Source organism: Dipodomys spectabilis, unplaced genomic scaffold (assembly GCF_019054845.1).
Source record: "Dipodomys spectabilis isolate Male_0828 unplaced genomic scaffold, ASM1905484v1 ptg000095l, whole genome shotgun sequence".
NCBI lineage: Eukaryota > Metazoa > Chordata > Mammalia > Rodentia > Heteromyidae > Dipodomys > Dipodomys spectabilis.
Genome location: NW_024870772.1, coordinates 25,981,244 through 26,005,166, shown reverse-complemented (window position 1 = coordinate 26,005,166; position 23,923 = coordinate 25,981,244). Strand labels below are relative to the sequence as shown.

At 48.9% G+C, this 23,923-nt stretch overlaps 1 protein-coding gene across 2 annotated transcripts; it reads right to left on the bottom strand.

Annotated features, from left to right (window-relative positions):
- Positions 1-449: 449 nt before the first annotated feature.
- Il17d (interleukin 17D) lies at positions 450-20,778 on the bottom strand. 2 transcript variants are annotated; one of them, XM_042685737.1, is made up of 3 exons: positions 20,676-20,778; positions 19,747-20,042; positions 450-768 (listed from the first exon to the last, which is right to left on the bottom strand). In XM_042685737.1, the coding sequence occupies exons 1-3, from the start codon at positions 20,688-20,690 to the stop codon at positions 450-452; spliced, it is 630 nt and encodes a 209-aa protein (XP_042541671.1). In that variant the 5' UTR covers positions 20,691-20,778. The 2 variants fall into 2 exon arrangements, with proteins under 2 accessions (XP_042541671.1, XP_042541672.1); XM_042685738.1 differs by lacking the exon at positions 20,676-20,778 and adding an exon at positions 20,421-20,435.
- Between the last annotated feature and the right edge of the window lie 3,145 nt (positions 20,779-23,923).

Below are 23,923 nucleotides of genomic sequence, written 5' to 3'. Positions count from 1 at the left end.
AGCGCTCACCTTGAGCTGAAGAGCTGAGGGATGGCGCCCAGGCCCAGAGTTCAAGCCCCACGACCGACAAAAAAAAAAAAAAGCTGCTCTAGGTGGGTATGAGTGGCTCAGGCCTGTAATCCCAGATACTTAGGAGGCTGAGATCTGAGGCTCAAGGCTAGAAGCCAACCAAGCAGGAAAGTCTGTGAGACTGTTTATCGCCAATTAACCACTAAAAAGCTGAGAGTGGCGCTGTTGGCTCAAGCCTTGAGGAAAAAAAGAATCTCAGGGACAGTGCCCGGATCCTGGGGTTCAAGCCCCAAGGCCAGCGCGCACACATACGTGAAAAGCATCCATAGCTCGACCTCCTGGCCGGAGCGGCGAGGGGCCTGGAGGCCTCTGGGTGGCGAGTTCCAGGCCACGGGCAAGCAGCTAGGCAGCCCGGGTGGCAGCCCGGGTGGCAGGGCGGCCTAGGGGCTGGCGGGCTTGTCGCTGGGGCCCAGCGAGAGCTTGGCGGCCTGTTTGTCCATGCTGGAGTTGATGCTGCCCGCCTCCTTGTCGGGTTCGGGGACACAGGTGCAACCCACCGGGATGGTGACGTAGTCCTCCGCGTAGACGGCGCGGCCTCCCGCGCAGGCCGGGGTGCGGCGCAGGACCACGGCCGGCACGAACACCGGCGTGCTGCGGAAGCGGAAGTCCTCCTCCCCGAAGAGCCCCATCAGGCAGCCCCGGCACAGGCAGTAGGCCTCGGGCAGGTACCTGGGAAACCGCGCGGGGTCGTAGGAGATCCTGCAGGAGAGAGCAGGGGAGCTCACACCAGGACCCTGCGGGGGAAGCCCGGTCTCCGGCCTTCCATGCCCTTCACCGCGGCTTTTAAAGGGGCAGATGGGGTGCCTGGCCGAACCTTAGCGGGACTCCTGGAGTTTGGGCCTGGGGTCTAAAAACCAGTTTCAGAAGGTGCAGTGGCCAGCATGAGACAATTAGAAAGTGAAAAGTGAATGGTGCCTTAAACTCAGTTTCACCCTCCTCCAAGTCCAGTAAAATACTCGGTCTCTACAACAGCCTGGGGCTGGGGCTAAGGGAGTCCACAGGTTGTCTGGGTCAGATGACTCCTGAGAGGTCAGAGAGCCTGGCCTCATACACCCACCTGCACAGCCCCAGAAACACAGGGAGTCACTCGTGGGAACCCTGAACCCTTCCCAAATGTACCTGGGTGGAGGAAAGCAGTGTGCCCAGTTTTCATGAGACTGCCAAATTCCTTTGTACCAGTCTGCCCATCTAACACATGGTGGCTCTGTCAGGAATCTGTTCTTTGTTCTGGAGCAGTGTAGGTTGGCCCCTCCATGCTACCCTGCAGTCAGTAGATAGTAACTTGTGCTCATCCCATGTCAGCTCTTAGCATCCTGGTGGCCTAGAGGAATGACTGGGGCTCAGGCTTGGGTGTGTGATTGGCAGAGGCTCATCTGAATAAAAGCACCAATCCTCCAGCTGGTCTCCAGGACAAAGCTTCCCTCCATCACAGCTACCCCTTTGGGCTGAGACCTCTGCATGAGCGCATGAGGTTTCCCTGACCACAGGCAGGGGCTACAAAGGTGGTGGGTTGAGAGTGCAGAGAGACCAGACATGCTACCCAAGGTGACGGCACCAATGCCAGAGGGCCTAGCACCAAGAGTGACCTGCTCCAGTAGTGTGTTCAGGAGGACAATTGGGGACAAGTGATCGTGAGGAAAGCCCTGGGAACTCCACAGAGTCAGGCAGACACAGAGCTCAGCCCACAGCCTCCTTGCCTGAAGTCTAGGCACTCACAGGGCAGGAGTCAGCAGCGCCTTTTGGCTAAAGAAAGCCGCCATCAGAAAGAACAGCAGGCCCCTCCATCTGGGAACCTTTGTGTTCCCAAACATGGAAATGCTGCCAACAAGGGCTGGGCCTTGCTTCCCTGGGAGCAACCATTCCTTTGTCTCCACATTTTCTGCATATTCCCTTGCTCAAACTTGGCACAGGGGACCTGCCCGAAACACATCAAATTTTCCCCCTCTGACAGAGCTCAGAAGTGGCCAGGGGCCACGTGTGAAGCCTTGGCCTGAGTGAATGTCAGCTGGCCTCACTTAATCCAAGAACAAAGAAGTCGTAGTCCAGGGATGATTAGAGGTGATGGAAACTGAGCTCAGAGAGGAATGTAAGTGACAGCAGAGACAGAAAAAGAGCACTGCCCCTGGGGCCTGGCAGGGTAGGAAACAATTCCAAGCGGTTCCGGATGACCAACTAGAACAATGCGCGCGTTCCCCGGAGGCATGGGCCACCTGATGTGCTGTGTCTGATGCCCAAGTATAGCTGGGCATTTGCTGGCACAGACTCGAGTGGCTCATCCTCCCACTTTGTAAAACATGAAATTATTTCCACCTAAAGCAGCAGAGGCTGAGTCTGTCTCCCTCATAGCAATCCAAAGATTCCCACCCCCACTCTCCAGCTCCAGGAACAAAGCCCTTCCCTGCTGCTCTCAGGAACCCACAAGGTGCCCGAGAAAGAGGAGAGACAAAACAGCCTGAGCTAGCCTGCTTCACCAGCACTGGGGGCCAGTGAGCTCAGCCCAGGAGATGTTCTGAACAAGGCAGGAAACAGTCAATCCCCTCCTGAACCTAAAGCACAGGGATGGCTCCAATCTAGATACCAATTATTGATCACTCTCCCCCTGCCTGGTTTCTTTGCGAACTGAGGGATGTGACAGCCAGTTGGATGAGGGCAAGACTGACGAAGGAGGGGGAGAACGGGGGTGGGGCGTGGGGCGGTATAATATATATCAAATGTGCTATGCTTAGAGAAGACATTTCTAATAGATTAAGTCTTCAAGTCTTGGAAGGTTCCTACAAATTTGTCTGTTAAATAAGCTATAAAGTCAATGCTAACCAAAATCTTAACTGAGAACTTGGTGAGAAAAAGGGACAGAATAGTTAAGATGTACATGTGTATGTGTGTGTGCACACGTGTGCACGTGTATGTATGTGCTGGTATTGGGGACTGAAGGCCTGGGTGCTTTCCCTCAGCTTGCTTCTTCTCCCCACCCCACCCCACCCCCACCCAGTAGTATGAAATTGGAGATAAGAATCTCACTGGACTTTCCTCCTTGGGCTGGATTCCAACCAAGATCCTTAGATCTCAGCCTCCTGAGTAGCTAAGATTATAGGTGTGAGCCACTAAGAACTTGGCTCAAGACAGTTTTGAAAGAGAATGAGGGAGGACTCCCATTATCACTTATAAAGATATTGAAACAAAACAAAATGATGGAAGACCACAGTGCCTGGCAACACTGAGAGTCAGGCAGCTTTGCTTGCCAAGAACGGAGATCCTCTGAGACCCTTCACTGGGGAAATGAGAAGACAGCACAATCAAGATTTCCAAAGTGCTTTTCAGACCAGTTCTTTAAAAAAGGAAAGAAAGAAAACAAAAGGAAATGCAGGTTTTAGCAGGGCATAATGATGTTGTTACCTTTCTGTGAATTCAAGTCAGAAAAAGATAACACTTTATCCCTAACTTCCTGGTTCATGCACCAATCATGTTACCAGAAATTTAGGGCTGCTAAGTTGACCTGGATCTTTGCAATGGCAAAAAAAGAATTCAGGCAAGAGTCAAACATACTACAGGTGAAAGGCAAGTTTATGGGAAAAGACTTATGGCAGAGAAAGAGAGCACGTGGCTTGAATATATGCCACAGGAAGTCAGCACTGCAGCTTAGCTCAGCTATCTTGGCATTCGGTTAAATGGGGAGAATTGGAGTCCTTGAAGACAGCTTTCTGATGGGCTGGGTCTCCCTTGTTTCTTATAAGGTCGGGGTGCCAAAGATTGACTGTCCCATTTTTATTTCCTCATTTTGTTGTTCTTCTTCCTCTATTTCTTTGACAGGCAAATTCTATCAGCTTATCTCGCCATCTCCAAGTTCCACAGGCTATGATTCCTTAAACGGCCTGCTTTTCTACTAATTCCTATCTTGGGGAGGGGGCGGGGGACAGTAAGACCTTGTCTCAAAAACAAAAACAACATATTCTAAAAGAAATGATGAACTGTGTACTGGTGGCTCACACCTATAATCCTAGCTATTCAAGAGGCTGAGATGTGAAGATTGGGATTTAAAGCCAGCCTGGGCAGAAGAGTCCATGAGACTCCTACCTCCAATTAACTAGCAAAAAGCCAGAAGCGGAACTGTGACTCAAGTGGTAAAGGACCAGCCTTGAGTGAAAAGCCAAGTGAGAGTAGAAGGCCCTGAGTTCAAGCCCCAGTACTCAACAAAAATGAGGAAGGGAGGAAGAATACAAAATGATAGGTATGTTAATTATTTTTATTTGTTCATTATATATGTATATATACATAGATAGTACCCACCATAGGGTTTGAACCATATCATATCCCATAAATTATGTACAAATATTATGAAAGTAAAACACAAATATTGTGTCTTTAAAAGAATGGCAGCAATTTACATTGTCAGACTTCAAGCATACCCATGAATTGAAAGTTCCACAGATTGCCCCTGCCCAAGTACCCTTTGTTTATCTGGCCTGGGAGTCCCTGACATCAGTCAGCAGAAACCCCTCCCTCCCTCCCAGCTCACTGTCCACGGCTGTGCTAGGGGACATTGCCACTGGTTACCCATATGCACAATGACCGCAGCTAGTGGCAAACAACTGGATGATTGCATTTTTCCAGTGCTTGGCTTTCAGGACCGTGCAGCCCAGGACTGTCCTATGGGCCTGAGTTTAACTCAGGCCCAAGGTCATTATTAACTCCACAAGAGCTCACACTGTCAGCAGGATGGCTTGGGGCTCTTGTGCGGAGGCACAGAAATGAGATCTTTAAAAATAGTGATACTGTTTTCCACCCCTAGAGCTCTGAATTAATTACTCTGGAAGGGGGCCAAGAGGTTGGTATTTTATTAAAAGCTCCCCAGATAACTCTTATAGACAGTCCTGGTTCAGGCCCAGTGGTCTCCACAGCTCTGAGAAGTCATGAGTCATTAATCTCCCCCCCCTTGAGGCCTAGGTGTGGCTCAGTGGTACAGCCCTTGCCTCCTGAGAGAGATGCCCTAAGTTCTTTACCCAGGATTGAAAGAGAGAGAGAAAGAGGGGAGGAGGGTTTGTTTTAACTTTCCAGTCTTTTGTTTCCTGGGCAGAGAAACCCCTGCATCTGGGGAGGGGGCTGATTATATTGCTAAAAGTAGCTCCAACTCCTAAGAGCTCCAGGCAGCAGGGCCAGGAGCTGTGGGCCCTGCAGTGTCACCAGGGGGTAACTGGGGACACAGGAAGCCACAAACAGCTTCCCTCTGGGGGAAAGCAGTGGCCAGGAGGCCCATCAGATCTAACCTCCTTCCATTTGCTAAGGCCCCAGGGAGTCAAAGAGCTCCAACATGTACTGCCAAGAAACTTGGAAAAATGCTCCTCTGGCCCCTACAAGAAAACATCAGTTGTGCATTTCTCATGAAAGAGCACATGGAAAAATTTAGCCAAGGACTGCACCGGCCTGACCTGGGCACAGATTCCCGTGGGCTTCACCTGGCCAAGGCAACTAGAGGTCTGTGTGGCTCCATCTGGGACTGACACTGGACTGAGCTCAGTTAATTCGCTCCAAGGTGAACCTGGCTTTGTTGCCTGAGAGCTGGCTCAAGGCCACAAGCAGCAAGAAGTCTCAGCCTTGATCCTCCTCTCACTTAGGGGAAACTGAGACCCCACTAGGGAAGGGTCTTGCTTAAAGTCTCCCAGCCCACCCAGTTGCCTTCAGAGAGAGCTTTGACCTAAGGGCAGTTAGCAATCAGTCGGTGGTTAAATTAAACCAGAAAAATCCATTCATTCCTAATAAAATCTGCTTCTTTGGGACGAAGAGGAGACTCTGGCTTTGGAAAAGAATGTGAAAGAGAATTCTTCCGGAGGCAGAGTGTCTTGCAGCAGAAGGAGATAAGAGAGAATGAGATCCTAGATTTCTCAAAGGGCGTTTATTCCTTTGTCATGGCAAATGCCACTTGTATGGAGCACAGCTGGGCGACATCTCTTCAAAGGAAAAACACCCTCATGCCCACGGAAGGATGGGAAGGAATGGCTGAGCGCTCTCGGGGAAGCTGTAAGAATGTGGGTTCAGAGCTGTCTTTGATGTGCCTGTCCTGTCCTTGCGGTGTGGGGGAGGTATCTGTGTGGGCAGGAGGAGCCCACCTGGCCAGTGAATCAGCTGTCACCACACCAGACAAAAAGACAGTTACCAAACCAATCTAGCCGTGTCATGGGGCTTGAACTCAGAGCCTGGCACTGTCCTGGAGCTTTTTTTCTTTGAGGCTAATGCTCTACCACTACAGCTTCAGTTCTACTTCCAGTTCTTTGCTGATAATTGGAGATCAGAGTCTCACACACTTTTCTGCTCTGGCTGACTTCAAACTGCGATCCTCAGATCTCCACTTCCTGAGTAGTTAGGATCACAGGTATGAGCCACTAGTGCCTAGCTAGCTTCTTTTAATTCGAAAAGAGTTCCTGCGGGGCTGGGAAGTTGGCTTAGTGGTAGAGTGCTTGCCTTGCATGCCTGAGGCCCTGGGTTCGATTCCTCAGCACCACATAAGCAAAAAGAAAAAAGCCGGAAGTGGCGCTGTGGCTCAAGTGGTAGAGCGCTAGCCTTGAGCTGAAGAGCTGAGGGACAGCGCCCAGGCCCAGAGTTCAGGCCCCATGACCAGACCCCCCCCCCCCCCAAAAAAAAAGAACGTCCAAGAGACTCTTATCTCCAATAAACCACTCGAAAACGGGAGGGGTGCTGTAGCTCAGCCTTGAGCTGAAGAGCGCAGGGACAACGCCCAAGCCCAGAGTTCAAGCCCCATGATCAAAAAAAAAAAAAAAAGAAAAGAAAAGAGTTCCTGCCACTTTCTTTCTGCTATTTGGTAATGTAAGGGACAATGTCCTCATGGTCCTTCACCATTTTCATGTGTCACCTCTGGAAGATGAATGCCACAAGAATGTCACTGAGCGCATTTGTCCAAGCCTTTCTGTTGGCAAGAAGGGGCGTACACATTCTATTCAGGTGAGGAGTGCATGAAGAGGTGTCCAGAGAATGAAGTATGTCCCTTCCCTGGCAACTCTAGCTCACTGAGGTAAAGCCTGGCCTAAGCCTGGCCCTCAGGGGGAATAGCTATCAAAGCATACTGGTAATCCTTCCACAATGCTCCATGACAATGCTTTTATTTTTACTCTGAAACACTGATAGGTACAGTAGAGCCTCTGGATTTTGAAAAGCCCACTGGGGACAAGTCTGCATGGCACTTTGGCCCTTCCAAGGTCACTCCTCCATAAAAATATTCTGAGGGGGGAAAATACCAACATTTCTTACCTAAGCTGCTTTAAACCTACAGCAATAAATGGAGATGAACGGAGCCACAGGCTCTTAGCCAAGCTGCATTCCTGTTCTTTCTCCCAGGCTCCCTTGATTTTCTTATCAGAATTTCATCAAGGCAGCACAGAAAGGACAGAAGTATGCTAGTATGGAGACTATATAAACACACACACACATACACATGCACATCAGATATAATATATAGCTATACTGAAATGAGGCAGATTTTCCATGAAGACTGATATTAGTTGATCCCAGCTTCATTAGAATAACCCACAGGCACAAAGCAAGGTTCATTAAAAAAAAAAAAAGACTAAAAATCAATACTGAAAATGAAAGGGACTCCAATGGGTAAAGATGGGCCTACCTAGGGTGGCAGGTCTGGTGTGGACACTGGCATGGTGCTGCCCCCTGTTGGCCACAGTGGCTTTTGCAACTGCCTTGATTCAGAGCCAGGGACTCTGCTAGATGCACTGCTAGATGCACTGCGAGGGGGTACAAGCCCCAGGACTGCATAGTCTACAGAGACCCTTTGTTTTGAATGCTGGCACACAAACTTGAAAACACATTTTAAGACAAATGAGTGGGAAATTTATTAAATTAATTAACTTGTTTATTGGCACTGGTACTGGGGCTTGAACTCAGGGCCTGGACACTATCCCTGAGATTTTTTTTTTTTTTTTGCTCAAGGCTAATGCTCCACCACTTGAGCCACAGCATCACTTCTGGCTTTTTGGTAGCTAATTGGAGATAAGAGTCTCATGGGCTTTTCTGCTTGGACTGGCTCTGAACTACAATAATCAGATCTCAGCCTGAGTAGCTAAGTGTAAGCTACTAGCACCTGGCTGGGAGAGGTTTCTGGTTTTTTTGTTTTTGTTTTTTTGTCAGTCATGGGGCCTGAACTCTGGGCCTGGGCGCTGTTCCTCAGCTTTTCAGCTCAAGGCTTGCGCTGTACCACTTGAGCCACAGCACCACTTCCAGCCTTTTCTGTTTATGTCGTGCTGAGGAATCAAACCCAGGGCCTCCTGCATGCTAGGCAAGCACTCTACCTCTGAGCCACCTTCCCAGCCCTGGGTGGGTTTTTTTTTAGTTTAGTTTTTTTTTTTTTTTAGAAGAAATGAAGTATAGATGCGCCCCTAAAGTTATACTACTGTCTCCCTTACCATGGAGGGAGCGCTGGAGGGTTTCTTTCCATGCATACTATTATACTACATTTTTCAGGATCTTTTTCTTTACAAATACAATGTTTTTCTGCCTGTACATGCACACCTATAATAAAGTTTAATTTAGCGGGGCACCAGTGGCTTACCCCTATAATCCTAGCTACTCATGAAGCTGAGATACGAGGATACTAGTTTGAAGCCAGACTGAGCAGGAAAGGCTGTGAGACTCTTATCTCTAAATAACCACTCAAAAACCAGAAGTATTGCTGTGGCTCAAAGTGGTAGAGTGCTGGCCTTGAACAAAACAGCTCAGAGACAGTGCCCAGGCCTCGAGTTCAAGCCCCACACCCAACAAAAAAAAGTTTAATTTATAAGTTAGGCACCCTAGGCAGGGCATTGGTGGCTCACACCTAGAATTCTAGTTACTCAGGAGGCTGACATCTGGGGATTGAGGTTTAGAGCTAGCCATGGCAGGAAAGTCTGGAGTTTTGTTTTTTTCCAGGTGATAGGGCTTGAACTTTGGGCCTGGGCACCGTCCCTCAGCTCTTCAGCTCAAGGTGAGTGCTCTTCCACTTGAGCCATAGCAACACTTCTGGTTTTCAGGTGGTTTATTGGAGATAAGAGTTTCATGGACTTTCCTGCCTGGGCTGGCTTTGAACCGTGATCCTCAGATCTCAGCCTCCTGAATAGCTAGGATTACAGACGTGAGCCACCACCACCGCCACTGGCCAAGTCAGATTCTTATCTCCATTTAACCACCAAAATGCCAGAAGTGGAGTTGTGGAAAACCAGTGTTTTGGTTTTTTTTTTTTGCCAGCAATGGGGATTGAACTCAGGGTTTGGGTACAATCACGGGCTGTTTTTGCTCAAGGCTAGTACTCCATCACTTCGAGTCACAACTCCACTTCTGTTTTCTGATTGCTTAATTGGAGATAAGACTCTCATGGGGACTTTTCTGCTGGAGTTGGCTTCAAACTTCAGTCCTCAGATCTCAGCCTCCTGAGTTGCTAGGATTACAGGCGTGAGCCATCAGTGCCCAGCATGGAGGACCAGTCTTGAGTGAAAAAGCTAAGGGACAGGGCCTGAGCCAAAGCCCGGTACTGGCAATAAACAAACAAACAAAGCATCCTAAAAATAAACAAAATCAATAGACTACAACATTTATAACACCTAATAAAAGCTATGGAACTGTTTTCTCTCAAATATCTCAGTGTACCATGCTCCTCCTTGGGAGATGAACAGCCGGCAGGGGACATGGTGGAAGTTTAAGAGGCGTCAGCTGAATATGGGCATGGTGCACTACGTGGCTGACATACAGCATGCATCCATGAACAGAGGACGCTCCACTTCCCAGTCAGGACAGAGTGGTTACAGCACAAGACTTAGGAGCACTACTCAGAACAGCATGCCACTGAAAACTCATGAATTAGTTCTGGAATTTCACATTTAGTGGCGTAGGTGGCAGTTGGCTTTGGGTAACTGAAACCATAGAAAACAAAATCGGGGATCGAGACCAACAACTGTGCTCCTTTATTTTTTTGGTGTTACTTTCCTTTGATAAATCTTGTGTGTAGCCCCGCTGGCAAGCTCCAACTCACCGTCCTCCCGCCTCAGCCTCCAAACGCTGAGGCTGCAGGTGTGTACCACTAACCCCAGTGACCTCTGATACTTTTTTTAAAAAATTATTTTTTTGCACCAGTCCTGGGGCTTGAACTCAGGGCCTGGGTGCTGTCCCTGAGCTTTTGTGCTCAAGCCTAGTGCTCTACCACTTTAAGCCACAGCACCATTGCCAGCTTTTTAGTAGATGATTGGAAATAAGAGTCTCACAGGCTTTCTGTCTCAGGCTGGCCTTGAACTGGGATCCTCAGATTTCAGCCTCCTGAGTAACTAGGATTGCAGGAGTAAGCCACTGATATCCAGCTAACTTTTAAGATTTGATGGAGGAGGAAACTATCTGACTGGTGTCTGAGGCTAGAGGAGAGCTGAGAGCTAATGGCTCCCCACTGTGTTCCTGCACAGGCCCTGTGTGAATGTGACCACAGGTTTACATATGAGCAAAATGGAATCGCTCATGGGCAAGGTACACCGGAAACTAGGTGTCTGGGGATGAGGTCAGCAAAATCATCCTTTGTATAACTCAGCCTTTTACTACTAAAGAAACCTATTTATTTAGTTACTTAGTTATTGTTAATAGTGGGCCTTGAACTCAGGACCAGGCTGCTGTCCCTTAGCTTTTCTGCTCAAGGCTAGCACTCTACCATTTGAGCCACAGCTTTTTGGAAGTTAATTGGAAATAAGAATCTCACAGACTTTCCTGCTCTGGCTGGCTTTGAACTTTGACCCTCAGATCTCAGCCTCTTGAGTACGAGGCATGAGCCACTGATGCTCAGCTGTGGAAACTGAAATGCAACACTAGTGGTCATTGCAATGGATTTGTCACGGCATGCAGTCACTCCATGAATGGCCAGTGTTGGGGCAGTGGGACCTCCCTGGCCCATGGGTAACTGGAAGCTGTCGCTCAGGCTCAGGGACCTGATTAGCAAGCAGAATATTCTCAGGCACTGGGAATGGCCCCTTTCCTCTTCTCTGCCATCACCGAGACCTGAGGTGGCCTCCACTCATTGTCTGGGAACCCCAAGGGGAATGTATGTGCTTCTGAGTTTCCCTCTTCCCAAAGTTCAGATGCCTCGATGCCCTACTCATGTGCTGGAGGCCTTACAGCCTCCCCCTCCCCAACTCCCTCGTGGCCTGAGCATCTATTTTTAAGTCCCCTGTCGTGTCCTTACTCTCCTTCGCTCCTGTCCTGGTTCCTTGTTTTCTTTTCCATTTCCCCACTTGTTACTGCCAGCTAAGAAGCTGTTTACTATAAAATAAATTTAGGTATAGTCCCAGACTCCCTGGAGGAGAAAAAAAAAAAAGGTAACAAATAAGGCTAAAAAATATTATGTATTCTTCCTATCCTAGTGACAAGGTATCTTTAGACTTCCACTCCAAATTGGAAAATGTAAGCAATCTACAATTCACATTTCGTTATACACAACACTGTGTTCTTAACCCTCGGTAAACATCTACTTAAGTTTCTTAATATATGAAGGTGCCTTTACAAACAACTGACTGAGCAAGTAAATTCGTTTTATTTTTGGCACTATTTTTTGTTTTGTTATTCAAGCAGAAGAGAAATAAACATCATGCCACAAAGTAAATGAGAAAATACTTTCCTATTCTGGGAGTGGCTGTTACTCTCCTAAGAGCAACCTGGGCAGGAACCCAGCTGGATGGACTCAGAGGGGTTCAGGATGAGGATTCTGGCACTTGCCAGTTTGGACCTGTCACCTGGAGACATCCTTCATCCCAGCCCATCCCTGACAAGGAATTTCAGGGCTGAGACCCTCCCCCCATCCCCCACCCCCCCAGCAACGTTCCCAGTGCTCACAGCCTAGGGCACAGGTCCTTTTGCACCCAGGCTCTGGGTGCATCCTGCCCACCATGAGTCTCATTTTCTTCAGAATCTGCTTCCCCTTAGGGTCCATGAATTTCTCTTTCTGTATTCACTTAATAATAAAATTGATTCTAGTGGACATGATAGCACATGCCTATAGTTCCAATACTGGGATGCTGAGGTAGGAGGATTGCTCAAGCTCAGAAGTTTTAAGACCAGAGGGCTGGGAAGGTGGCTCAGTGGTAGAGCACTTGCCTTGCAGGCATGAGGCGCTGGGTTCGATTCCTCAGCACCACATAAGCAAAAAGAAAAAAGCCAGAAGTGGTGCTGTGGCTCAAGTGGTAGAGTGCTCGCCTTGAGCTGAAGAGCTGAGGGACAGCGCCCAGGCCCAGAGTTCAGGCCCCACTACCGGACCCAAAAACAAAAAGTTTAAGACCAGAATAGGCAACATGTTGAGATCTTGCCTCATAAAGAAAATCATTTCGCATATGTTATGGCATGTCTCTCCCCCCCTTCTCTTCCTTCTCTCTCTCTCCATCTCTGTCTTTTCTTTTTTTTTTTTTAATTTTTTTTTTTTTTTTGGGTCCGGTCGTGAGGCCTGAACTCTGGGCCTGGGCGCTGTCCCTCAGCTCTAAAGCTCAAGGCTAGCACTCTACCACTTGAGCCACAGTGCCACTTCCAGCTTTTTTCTTATGTGGTGCTGAGGAATCAAACCCAGGGCCTCATGCATGCAAGGCAAGCGCTCTACCACTGAGCCTTCCCAGCCCTCTCTGTCTCTTTTCAATGAAGAACTGAACCAGTCAGTGCTTGCTAGGTAAGCATTCTACCATATGAACCGCACTCTCAGCACTTTTTTTTTTTTTGACAGGGTTTCATTATATACCCTAAGATGGCCACAAACATGAGATCTTCCTGCCTTAGCTTTCTGAGTAGCTGGGATTACAGATATCCACTATTGCTCCCAGCCAGTTTTTCCCATAATGCAAAAGTGGTGGCATGCTATGCCCCGCTTTGCCCACTTTAAGGTGGTGACTGACTGATCGATCAACCCAAGGCACTATAGAGCTGTCTCATTCTTCTTTGCAGCTGTGGTATATTCTACTAAACTCACTGATGGGATATTTGAAGTACAAGAATGAGTTCATATCCTTGTTTATCTATCATTTGATACATGGACACATGGGTCTAAAGGAGAAATACTGGTAAATTGAATCATGAGGTTAAAATATATATGAATTCGTAAATTACATATACATTTATTTAAATACATTTTTTTTTCTGGTCAGTCATGGGGCCTAGGCCTGGGCGCTGTCCCTCAGCTCTTTAGCTCAAGGCGAGCGCTCTACCACTTGAGCCACAGCGCCACTTCTAGTTTTCTGGTGGTTTATTGGAGATAAGAGTTTCATGGACTTTCCTGCTCCGGCTGGTTTTGAACTGCAATCCTCAGATCTCAGCCTCCTGAGTAGCTAGAATTATAGGTATGAACCACCAGCGCCTGGCTTTAAATATAAATTTGTATATATATATATTTATATATATAATATATATAATTATGTAGTTGTAGTAGTAGTATACTTGTAGTCCCAGTTACTCAGACTGAAGTAGGATGACAAGTTCAGAAGTTCAAGGCCAGCTGGAGCAACATACCAATACCTTGTCACAAAAAGTCTTTTCCTTTGATAGTTCCCAATTGCCTTCTCTAAGGAAGGCAACTGTGGCAGATCACTACTCTACTGAACAAGGGGGGTATTTTCTTTCTCTCTCCTCACATCCTTCTCAAAGCAACCTGGTGATTGTAAAAGATCTTGCTGAGTGCCGGTGGCTCATTCCTCTAATCCTAGCTAATCAGGGGGTTGAGAGCTCTGAAGATCTAAGTTGGAAGCTAACCTAGGCAGGAAAGTCCTTGAGACTCTTATCTCTAGTTAACCAGAAGAAAGCCAGAAGTGGAGTGCTAGCCTCGAGCAAAAAAAAAGTCAAGCAAGACTGGTGAGGCCCTGATTTCAGGCAGAAGAAGAAAGAAGGAAAGAAGAAGAAAGGGGAAAGGGGAAAGGGGGAAGGGGGAGGGGGAGGGGGGAGTAGATGATGATGACCCAGGCATCAGTAGCTCATGCCTGTAATCCTAGCTAGTTAGGAGGCTGAGATCTGAGGATTGCAGTTCAAAGGGAGCCAGGGCCGGAAAGTCTGTGAAACTCTTATCTCCAATTAATCGCCAAAAAACTGGAAGTGGCATTGTGCCTCAAGTGGTAGATGCTTGCCTTGAGCGGAAGAGCTGAGGGATTGAGCCCAGGCCCAGAGTTCAAGCCTCATGACTTACCAAAATAAAAAAGGAAGGAAGGAAAGAAGGAAGGAAGGAAGGAAGGAAGGAAGGAAGGAAAGAAGAAAAAAAGAAAGAAAGAAAGTCTCAGTATGATTTTAGCATGTGCTGCCTGCAGTGACTAATTCATGTATCATGGTGGTGTAAACTTCCTTCCCTGGAGTCATCTCTGATCTTGACTTACCTTCTATCACATCACTGGCCTTCTTCTTATTGTTTTGTGGGAGCTCTTTAGGAAATAAGCCCTTTGTGACATAGGTTGCAAATATTTTCTCCCTGGTTTCTCTGAATTTTTCTGTCTCTTTCCCTCTCTCCATCCCTCCCTTCCTGCCTCCCCCCCCCCCAAAGAAGAACTAGCATGAACTAGCATACAGTTATGTAATTGCAGTTTTCAATCTTTTATAGCATTTGGGGACTGTGAGCTGCTAAAGAGCCTCCTCCACCCCAAAATTACAAATGTAACTCATGGTGTTTTTCTCCATCTTTGTGGCTTTTTTTTATATACATTTAAATCTTTAAGTCATCTAGAATTTTATTCTCATATAAGTGTGAGATCCAACTGTATTTTTCCCAGCTGGTAACTCAGTTGTGTCAACACCATGGTGCTGCTCTTCCCCAAATACCCAGAAGGCCTCCTGACATTCCCAATACTCTGTGTGTGTGTGTGTGTGTGCGTGTGTGTGTGTGTGTGTGTGTGTGTGCGTGTGTGTGCGCGTGCGCGTGTGCGTGTGTGCGCGCGCGCGCGCGCGCGCGTGCGCGCAAGTAGTGGGGCTTTGAACTTAGTGCCTGAGCACTGTCCCTGAGCTTTTGTGCTCAAGGCTAGTGCTCTCCTCCACCTCCTTTTTTTAGTGGTTAAGTGGAAATAAGAGTCTCATGGACTTTCCTGTCCCGGTTGCCTCAAACCAGGGTCCTCAGATTTCAGCCTCTTGAGTTAGGAGTACAGGTGTGAGCTACTGGCACCCAGTTTTTTAAATGCCTATTTTAAAAGCCATCTTACTGCCTAAAATGATTCTTCCTGTAAGCATTGGTATTTCTAACTTGCAATCTGTTTCCCTATCCAATCTTCTTTGAGTTCTTGCCAACTGTCTTGCTTATAGAACTATGTTTATCTTGTTCCTTGGTACCACAGGGGAAGGGCTCTAACACCTCTAGAACAAAATGCCAATTTTTCCTAAGCTCAGGTCCCTTATATAAAATGTATCATGAAGACTTAAACCACAGCTAGATGACTTGCAATTCCTATGTGTGCATGTCCTGTAAGTTGTTCTTGTGTTGTATTTTTTGGGAAACAATGAGGGGGAAAAATCATGTCAGGCACAGAGAGAAAAAGGAAATTATGTTTTCTCTCTTATGTGGGCCTAATATTAATTTATAAATATGGGAGTAAATACTTTGGGGTGTTATACAAGCATACACAAACATAATAGCCAAAATATGGTAGATTCAAGGGAGAACTCAAACTATGTAATACCTTGGAAAGGCTAATTCAGGAGTCCAACAACATAAACACCAGGAAATGGGCATTGGGAAAGGTGTGGGGGAGGCAAGGGAAGGAGGGTAGAGGAATGAAGAGAGGAAGTGGGGGGAGAATGCGGTCATAAAATTCAATACATATCCTACAAAAATATCCATATATATATGTATATGTATGCTTTTGATTGTTAGAAAACATTTTTTTTTTCTTTTGGTACCTGGGGTTTGAAGTCAAAGCCTGGGTTTTTGTTTGTTTTCCCTCAAGGATGTGCCCTACCATTTGAGCAACAGCTCTACTTCCAGCTTTTTGGTGGTGAGCTAGAGAAAAGAGTCTCATTGATGTTCCTGTCTGGGATAGGTTCTAACCCTGGTCCTCAGATCTCAGCCTCTGGAGTAGCTAGGGTCACAGGCGTGAGCCACCAATGCTTCGCTTTCTAAGATTTTTGATATGCTGTTAGTTGGGTGTGTGAAAGTGGAACATGCAGATCCAGGAGGGCTAATGCAAGCCCTCTGCCCTTGAGCGGAAGCCATCTTCTCCCTGGCACTGGGCTCCTAAGCACTCTACTAGGGAGTCCAAGGAGGTGCTCCCACCACCCGTCTAGCAAAGAGACTCTACATTTTGTAGCTCTTGATGATGATGATGATGATGATGATGATGATTGGTTGTGGGGCTTAAACTCAGGACCTGGGTGCTATCCCTGAGCTCTTTTGCTCAAGGGTAGTATTCTACCACTTGGAGCCACAGTGCCACTTCTGTTTTTCTGGTGGTTCACTGGAACTAAGAGTCTCACAGACTTTCCTGTTTGGGCTGGCTTTGAACTGCGATCCTCAGATCTCAGCCTCCTGAGCAGCTAGCATTACAGACATGAGGCACTGGCACCTCATTTTTCCTTTAATTTTTTTTTGGGGGGTCCGGTTGTGGGGCCTGAACTTTGGCCTGGGTGCTGTCCCTCAGCTCTTCAGCTCAAGACTAGCGCTCTACCACTTGAGCCACAGCGCCACTCCTGGCTTTTTTCTTTTTGCTTATGTGGTGCTGAGGAATCGAACCCAGGGCCTCATGCATGCAAGGCAAGCACTCTACCGTTGAACCACCTTCCCAGCCCCTCCTTTAATTTTTTTAACTGTTATTATAGCGATATGTACGGGGGGGGGGGGTGACAGTTACATAAATTAGGTAATGAGTACATTTTTTTTCGGTTGTACAGCTTGAACTCTGGGCCTGGATGCTGTTCCTGAGCTCTTCAGCTGAAAGCAACCACTCTACCACTTGAGCCACAGTGCCACTTCAGGTTTTCTGCAGGTTAATTGGGATAAGAGTCAAATGGACTTTCCTGCCCAGGCTGACTTTGAACCACGATCTCAGTCTCAGCTTCCTGAGGATTATAGCTAGGATTACAGGCGTGAGCCACCAGCTCCCAGCTATGAGTACATTTCTTTTTGGACAATGTCACCCCTTTCCCTTGCTCTCCCCTAATTTTTCCCTCTTATCCCCATCCAAAGTGACTGAGTATCACTGCTACATTGTGCACCCTTTGTCCCTCCATTTCTGTGTCCCTCCCTTGTCTTCCCAAAGACAGACAAATGAACAAACAAGACAAAAAGAAAAGAAAACAAAAACAGCAACCAAGAAAAAAACCTTGTCTACATTTCCATGACCAAATGCACATAGGCATTGTGCTTTTATGTTGGGTCTGACTTTTTCTCATCTTCCCACTGACCCAAGAGGTGTTGGAGGGGTGGAGGCATGAGGTGGGGAGGCAGTGGTCTCCTGGCTGGAAAGCAGGGCCATCTGTAGTGCCCTGCCCTACAGTTGGCCAGCCCTGGCCCAGTGCCATCCCGGGAAGACTGTCTCCAGGGTAAGCTACCGATTTCATTATTGCTGCTAAAATGTGAAAAAGGCTGCAGGAGATTCCCCTGATTGTATCCCTGTTCCTGGGACCACCCACCTCTGCAGTTCCACACAGGACTGGTAAGAGAGCAGCCCAATCAGGTCTAATTGACCTCCATTCCCCACCCCTCCCACTATAGCCCAGGCAGACACTGGCATCAGTGCCTATAGAGGGCAGCCAAATCTACCTGACTGCACCATGCTGGGGCCGGGACTCCCCTCCTGAGCTCCAAATGCACACATACAGGGCTGCCTTTCTTCCCTGTGCCTCTCAGCCAGAGATCCACAGGCCCAACAGTGAACTCCTTGCTTCCTCTCAAAACACTTCACATTCTGTTTCCCTATTTGCTTAAATATAGTGAATAACAACCTAAGCCAAAAACGTGGGCATTGTGCCCAACAGGGCTTGAGACACTGTTGTCCCTGAGCTTATGCCTTTCAGCACCCTGGGACTTCAGCCCCAGCCAGGCAGCTTGTCTACCTAAAGACAGACAGACCCTGGTTTTTGAATTATCTCCCTAATCCGATTTAGCATATCAAAAGCATAAAGTGAGGTTGGAGAGAAAGAAGAATTTTTTTTTTTGTCGGTCGGCCTGGGCACTGTCCCTCAGCTCTTTAGCTCAAGGCTGGCTCTCTACCACTTGAGCCACAGCACCACTTCCAGTTTTTTCTGTTTATGTGGTGCTGAGGAATCAAACTCAGGGCCTCATGCATGCGAGGTAAGCACTCACTCTACCACTGAGCCATCTTCCCAGCCTGTAGAAAGTAGGATTTAATCTTGGTCTACTTTGAAGTAGAGGGAATGGTGGGAAGAGAGGAAAGCAAGAAAATGAGACTGGAGTGAAAGGTGGTCTTCCATCTTTGCATCAGGGAGCTCAGGTGTGTTTTTTTCTTTTTATTTTTTTGGGTCCAGTCATGGGGCCTGAACTCTGGGCCTGGGCACTGTCCCTCAGCTCTTCAGCTCAAGGCTAGCGCTCTACCACTTTAAGCCACAGCACTCAGGTGTGTTTTGCTTTGGAGGCAATATTGGGACTTGAACTCAGGGCCTGGGCACTGTCCTTTAAGTTTTTCACTCAAGGCTAGCATTTTACCAACTTGAACCACACCTCTATTTCTGGCTTTTTGCTAGTTAATTGGAGATAAGAGTTTCACAGACTTTCTTTCCTGGGCTGGCTTCAAACCACGATCTTCAGATCTCAGCCTCATGAATAGCTAGGATTAGAGGGGTGAACCACTGGCATCCGGCTATCATGCCATTTTCATCTGCTTCAAATGCGATCTTCCCATCTGCACCTGTCAACTACCACACCATGGAAGCTTTACAGAGTGTGCCGTCCAGAGGTGAGCACCCAGAGGTCTCCATCCACATAGGCTCTCGAGAAAACGCCTAGATTTCCACATCAGAACTTTAATAGGTCTCTTGTGCAAAGTTCTACACAAATAGATCACTCGGTAAACCAGGGTAGAACGAACCCACTTAACTTTGCACACGGTAAAGAGGTGGGGCTCATTTGAATTAATGGAAACAAAGGGAAGTAGCATTCCTTCAAGGAAAGGGACTGGAATGAACTAATGAATTGCTATTACCCAATTATTCCACCTGCCCTCTCTCTGCCCAGATTACCACACCTACCCATCTGGTTTGCCCATCCCTCCCAATAACCCCCTCTCCCACTAACCCCACCCCTGCTTACCCCGCCTTGTCTGGTCCCACCCCACTAGCTCATCTGTCCCGTCCAGTCCCAGACTCAACACTAGACTCAACCTCCATTCGCTCCAACCGGCTCGGCCCCGCCCCGTCCCAAAGAGTCCTATTTGCTCCACCTGGCCACGCCCACCCGCCCACCTGCTCCCTCGGGCCCCACTCCTCCCCGCCGCCCCACCCCACTTGCTCTATCTGGCCACGCCCACCGGTCCACTTGCTCCTCCTGATCTCACTCGCTCCACCTGGCCACGCCTACCACCTGCTCCCTCGGGCCCCGCCCCGCCCCACTTGCTGTAGCCAGCCGCACCCACCCGCCCACTTGCTGCTTCGGGCTCCGCCCCGCCCTACTTGCTCCACCCGGCCACGCCCAGCCGCCCCATTCGCTCCACCGGCCACGCCCGCCCCGCCCCGCGCGGCCCGGCGCGGCCCGCTCACCTGTATGCCCAGGGCGACACGCTACGCAGGTTGGTGGGCGTCTGGAAGCGGCGGTCGGCGGGCCTGCCCCCTGCCGGGCAGCTCGCGTTGCGCGCCTGCTCGCGCGGCCCCAGCTGCAGCGTGTGGTGGAAGGCGCTGAGCACGCCGGCCGCCAGGCGCCCGTACAGCTGCTCCAGGAGCTCCTCAGGCCGGTCCGCGCAGCCTCGCGGCCGCGTCGGGCGCCTGCCCGCCCTCGGCGCGCCCGCGGCCCGGCCCGGCGCCAGCGCCAGCAGGAAGCCGGCCACGAACATCCAGACCTGCGGGAAAGGCCGCACTCAGCGCCAGAGCCCGCCGAGAAGCCCGCCCGCCCGCCCGCGCTCCGCCCCTCCCCGCCCCGGCCGCCCCGAGCCCCGCGGGCGCCTCCCGCAGCGCCGCCGACCGCGAGGCCCTCCGGGAGTATGGGTGCCGCGCGGGCGGGCCCCCGAGCGCCGTCCCCGCCGGCCCGCTGCCCGCGGGGGGCCCGCGGCCCCGCCCGCCCCCGGCCCGCGCGCCCCCGGCCGCCGCCGCCGCCGCCGCCCCGGGCCGGAGCCCGCTCGGGGGGCGGGTGCGGGGCACGCGTGCACGTGTGCGTGTGTCTGCCGGGCTGCTGCGCGGCGGGCTGCGAGTGCCTGTGACCCGACGCCGCCCCCGCTCACCCCCGCGCGCGCCATCCCGACCCTCCGGCCGGCCGGCCTGCTTGGAGCCCGCGCCAGGCCAGCGAACGCCCGGACCGCCGCCGCCCCGCAGACTCCCCCCCTCCCCGCCACCGCGCCCCGCCTCGTCATCCGCCCGCCCCCGGCGCCCGGCATCTGACGCCCCGCACGAAGCCCCCCGCGGCACCCGAGGACGCAGACGCCGCTCACCCCGGACACCCTGGGCTCGGCACGCGCTGCTCCCCAGTCGGTCCTTACCAGCGTCCCCAACATCGCGTCCCCCACCGCGTACAAATGAGATCAGTGTTATGAGCGGTTCTTTAGCTGAATAAATAAAGGGGGGGGGGTCACACAAACGGGGGGCTCCGAGCTGCGGGATCCTGCGTAGCCCCGCGTGGAGCGCTGGTCGGGTTGCGCCTGCAGGAGTGGATGTGGCAGCGCCCGCCCGGACGGCGCCGTCCCCGCTGGCCGGCCGGAGGAGGTGGTGACCGCTGCCTTGGGAAGGGCCGACGGTGGGCAGAGCCGACCGCGGAGCTTCTCCAGGACTGAAAGCCTACAATATTCCCCTTCCCCTTCTGAGATTCCGGAGGTGGAAGAGAGTATTTTTTTTTAAAAAAAAAAAGTTTGATCAGTAGGTGGGAAGAGGCTCTCCCCCTTTCTCCAATGCACCCAGAAAATGATCCTGTGCCTCTAAAAAACCAGAGAGAGCGAGCAAGCCAAGGATTAAATACCTCCCCCACCTGACTGGCTGATGGCTGGAAATGGGCATCTCTTCGTCTGTTCCTACAGTGCGGGAGAATTCCACCCCACGTGTGAGCAGTCATGTAAAATAAGCCGAATATTCTGTGAATAAATTAAAATACACTGAAATGACAGGCTGTATTTCAAGCGCACACAAGAACCTTGCTCATTTGTTGTTCGTTCTACCAATAAATGTCTAATTCTTGCTAGCTGGTGGGCTAATGAATATGATTATTTTATTAAAAAATAAAAATAAATGACAACAGCTGGCAGCTTTTGAAAGTACACAGTTTTTTCATTTATGATTCCCTAAATGGCTTGCAGCTTTGGCATCTGACTAAATTGTAAAGCACTGGCTGCTAACAGTTCAGTTAGGTGGTGTTGAAAAACAATGAGGGTTCAGAACTGAGGGCTGAGGGGCTGCTCTAGTAGTTACTGTTCAAAATCTCTTTGAATTCTACAAGGGAGTTACAGTTCTCAGTGAGTAAATGTTTGGGGTTATAAAATGCTTTCTGACTAACAGATAAATTGTTCATGTTATTTCCTTTGTAGTAAAATGGGAATAAAGACATTGGCACCCGCTGCTTATTTTCTATTTGAAAAAGAAAAATGGTGTAGGAGTCTTTTAGGAGAAAGATTATCATTGCATGAGTGACTACAGTCATCTTTTCATAAGTTTGGTGACACATGCCAGACTGTTAGTTTTGCTCAGCCTTCAACAAAGTACCTCCCACTGGCTAATCATCAGGAAAGTTCTCATTTCTCCCTGATTACCTTGATCGTGGGAGAGAAAATATTTGCTTTCTAGCAGTTTTGAAAGTACTCTTCTGTTGTTAGAACATAAAATTCATCTGAGACTACACAAAAAAAAAAGTGTTACAAACAGGAGAAATTATTGTGTTTGTGGGTACTAGGGCTTGAACTCAGAACTAAGTGCTGTCTCTTTTTAGCTTTTTAGCTGAAGGTTGGCACTCTTAACCACTTGAGATACAATTCTACTTCTGACTTTTTGGTGGTTAAGTGGAGAAGAAAGTCTCATGGCCTTCCTGCCTTGGCTGGCTTTGAATTGTGATGCTCAGACCTCATCCTCAAGTAGCTAGGATTATAGGCATGAGCCACTGGTGCCTGGTGCTTTTTTTTTTTTTTTTTAATAATGAATACCCCCAAAAGTTCAACATATTAATAGCAATTTAAACACAGAAGTAGTCGAAATTTAATGATACAAGTGAAGGAAAAAACCCACAAATACTCTGAGCTTGTTTTCTCATAGAATGTAATACCCCTGTGGTGGTTGGTCCTGGAGATGTTTCATTAAGGAGTCTCTTGAGCCTAACCGCATCCTCTTTGATTCTTCTCAGGTGCCCTAAGACCAGTGCAGCTTAGTGTAGGTCAAGCTGATGGGGGAAAAGTTCTTATAAATCATTCTTAAGCAATATAACTACCAGACCTTCTTAGCTGCATCCATACTTAACCTTCTTGGGTTACTAAGTGAGTTACATACCTACCCAAGCCTTTCTCTCTCCTTTAAAGGGCTGTCCTTATCTATTCCTCTTGTAGATCGCATTGCTGGCCTCCTCCTGCTCCTGCCTTTTATTCATTGACAGTTCTAGCACTGGATTTACCTTTTTCCCTGACACTTTTAATCTGCACATAATACAATTGAACATCGTTTTTCTAAATGACTACAGTGATATCTCACCTGTCACAGTTATGTTCCAGAGACTCCCCCATGACAGGTGAAAGTCTGAGAAGTAGCAGCATTATATTTATTTAATTATATATAATTTAAGGCTTCCCTTTCTCCTATAAGCCTTTCCCACACTTACTAACCTTTCCCACACTCTTATAAACACTTCATATACTATTAAACACTTTCTATGCTCTTAAACACACATAATTTTAACAAATTGAATGAGAATGATGAAGTATATAGCTGTGCAGTGCTGATGGTGATGAAGGTGATGACGCTGAGATGAATGTACTACACAGCCAAGCAGAGCATTACAGCTCTTCTGAAGGCACTACTTCATCAGGCGCTTATCAGGTAGTGCAGTATCTTTGCCCTGGCCCCTAACTTCTATTTCTGATAAAGGCATAAGCATAACTCATCTCTTTATCTGAGTGATGACCATAGTTACGGGGAGTTGCTGACACTACCTCTTCTTCGGAGTGAAAAGGCTTTCATAAACTGACATGCCACTCTTGATTGTATTTATGAAGAAGTGCAATGAACGAATCATCTGGGAGTCCCATTCTTCATCCACTTACTGTAGTTCTTTGGCCATTCTGACCATGGTTGCAGCCTCCTCCTCTTCTCTAACCCATAGTTCGTCTTGTTCCTCATCCTCTTCTTCACTTGCTGACTTTGTCATCTGCATCAGGTCTTCACCCATTAGTGGTTTTGTTTTGTTTTTTTGGGGGGGTCCGGTCATGGGGCCTGAACTCTGGGCCTGGGCGCTGTCCCTCAGCTCTTCAGCTCAAGGCTAGGACTCTACCACTTGAGCCACAGCGCCACTTCTGGCTGTTTTCTTTTTGCTTATGTGGTGCTGAGGAATCGAACCCAGGGCCTCAGGCATGCAAGGCAAGCGCTCTACCACTGAGCCACCTTCCCAGCCCCATTCCGGCTTTTTTTTTTCTTTCTGCTTATGTGGTGCTGAGGAATCGAACCCAGGGCCTCATGCATGCAAGGCAAGCGCTCTACCACTGAGCCACCTTCCCAGCCCCCCATTAATGGTTTTGAGTGGACACTGATGAGGTCATTCACA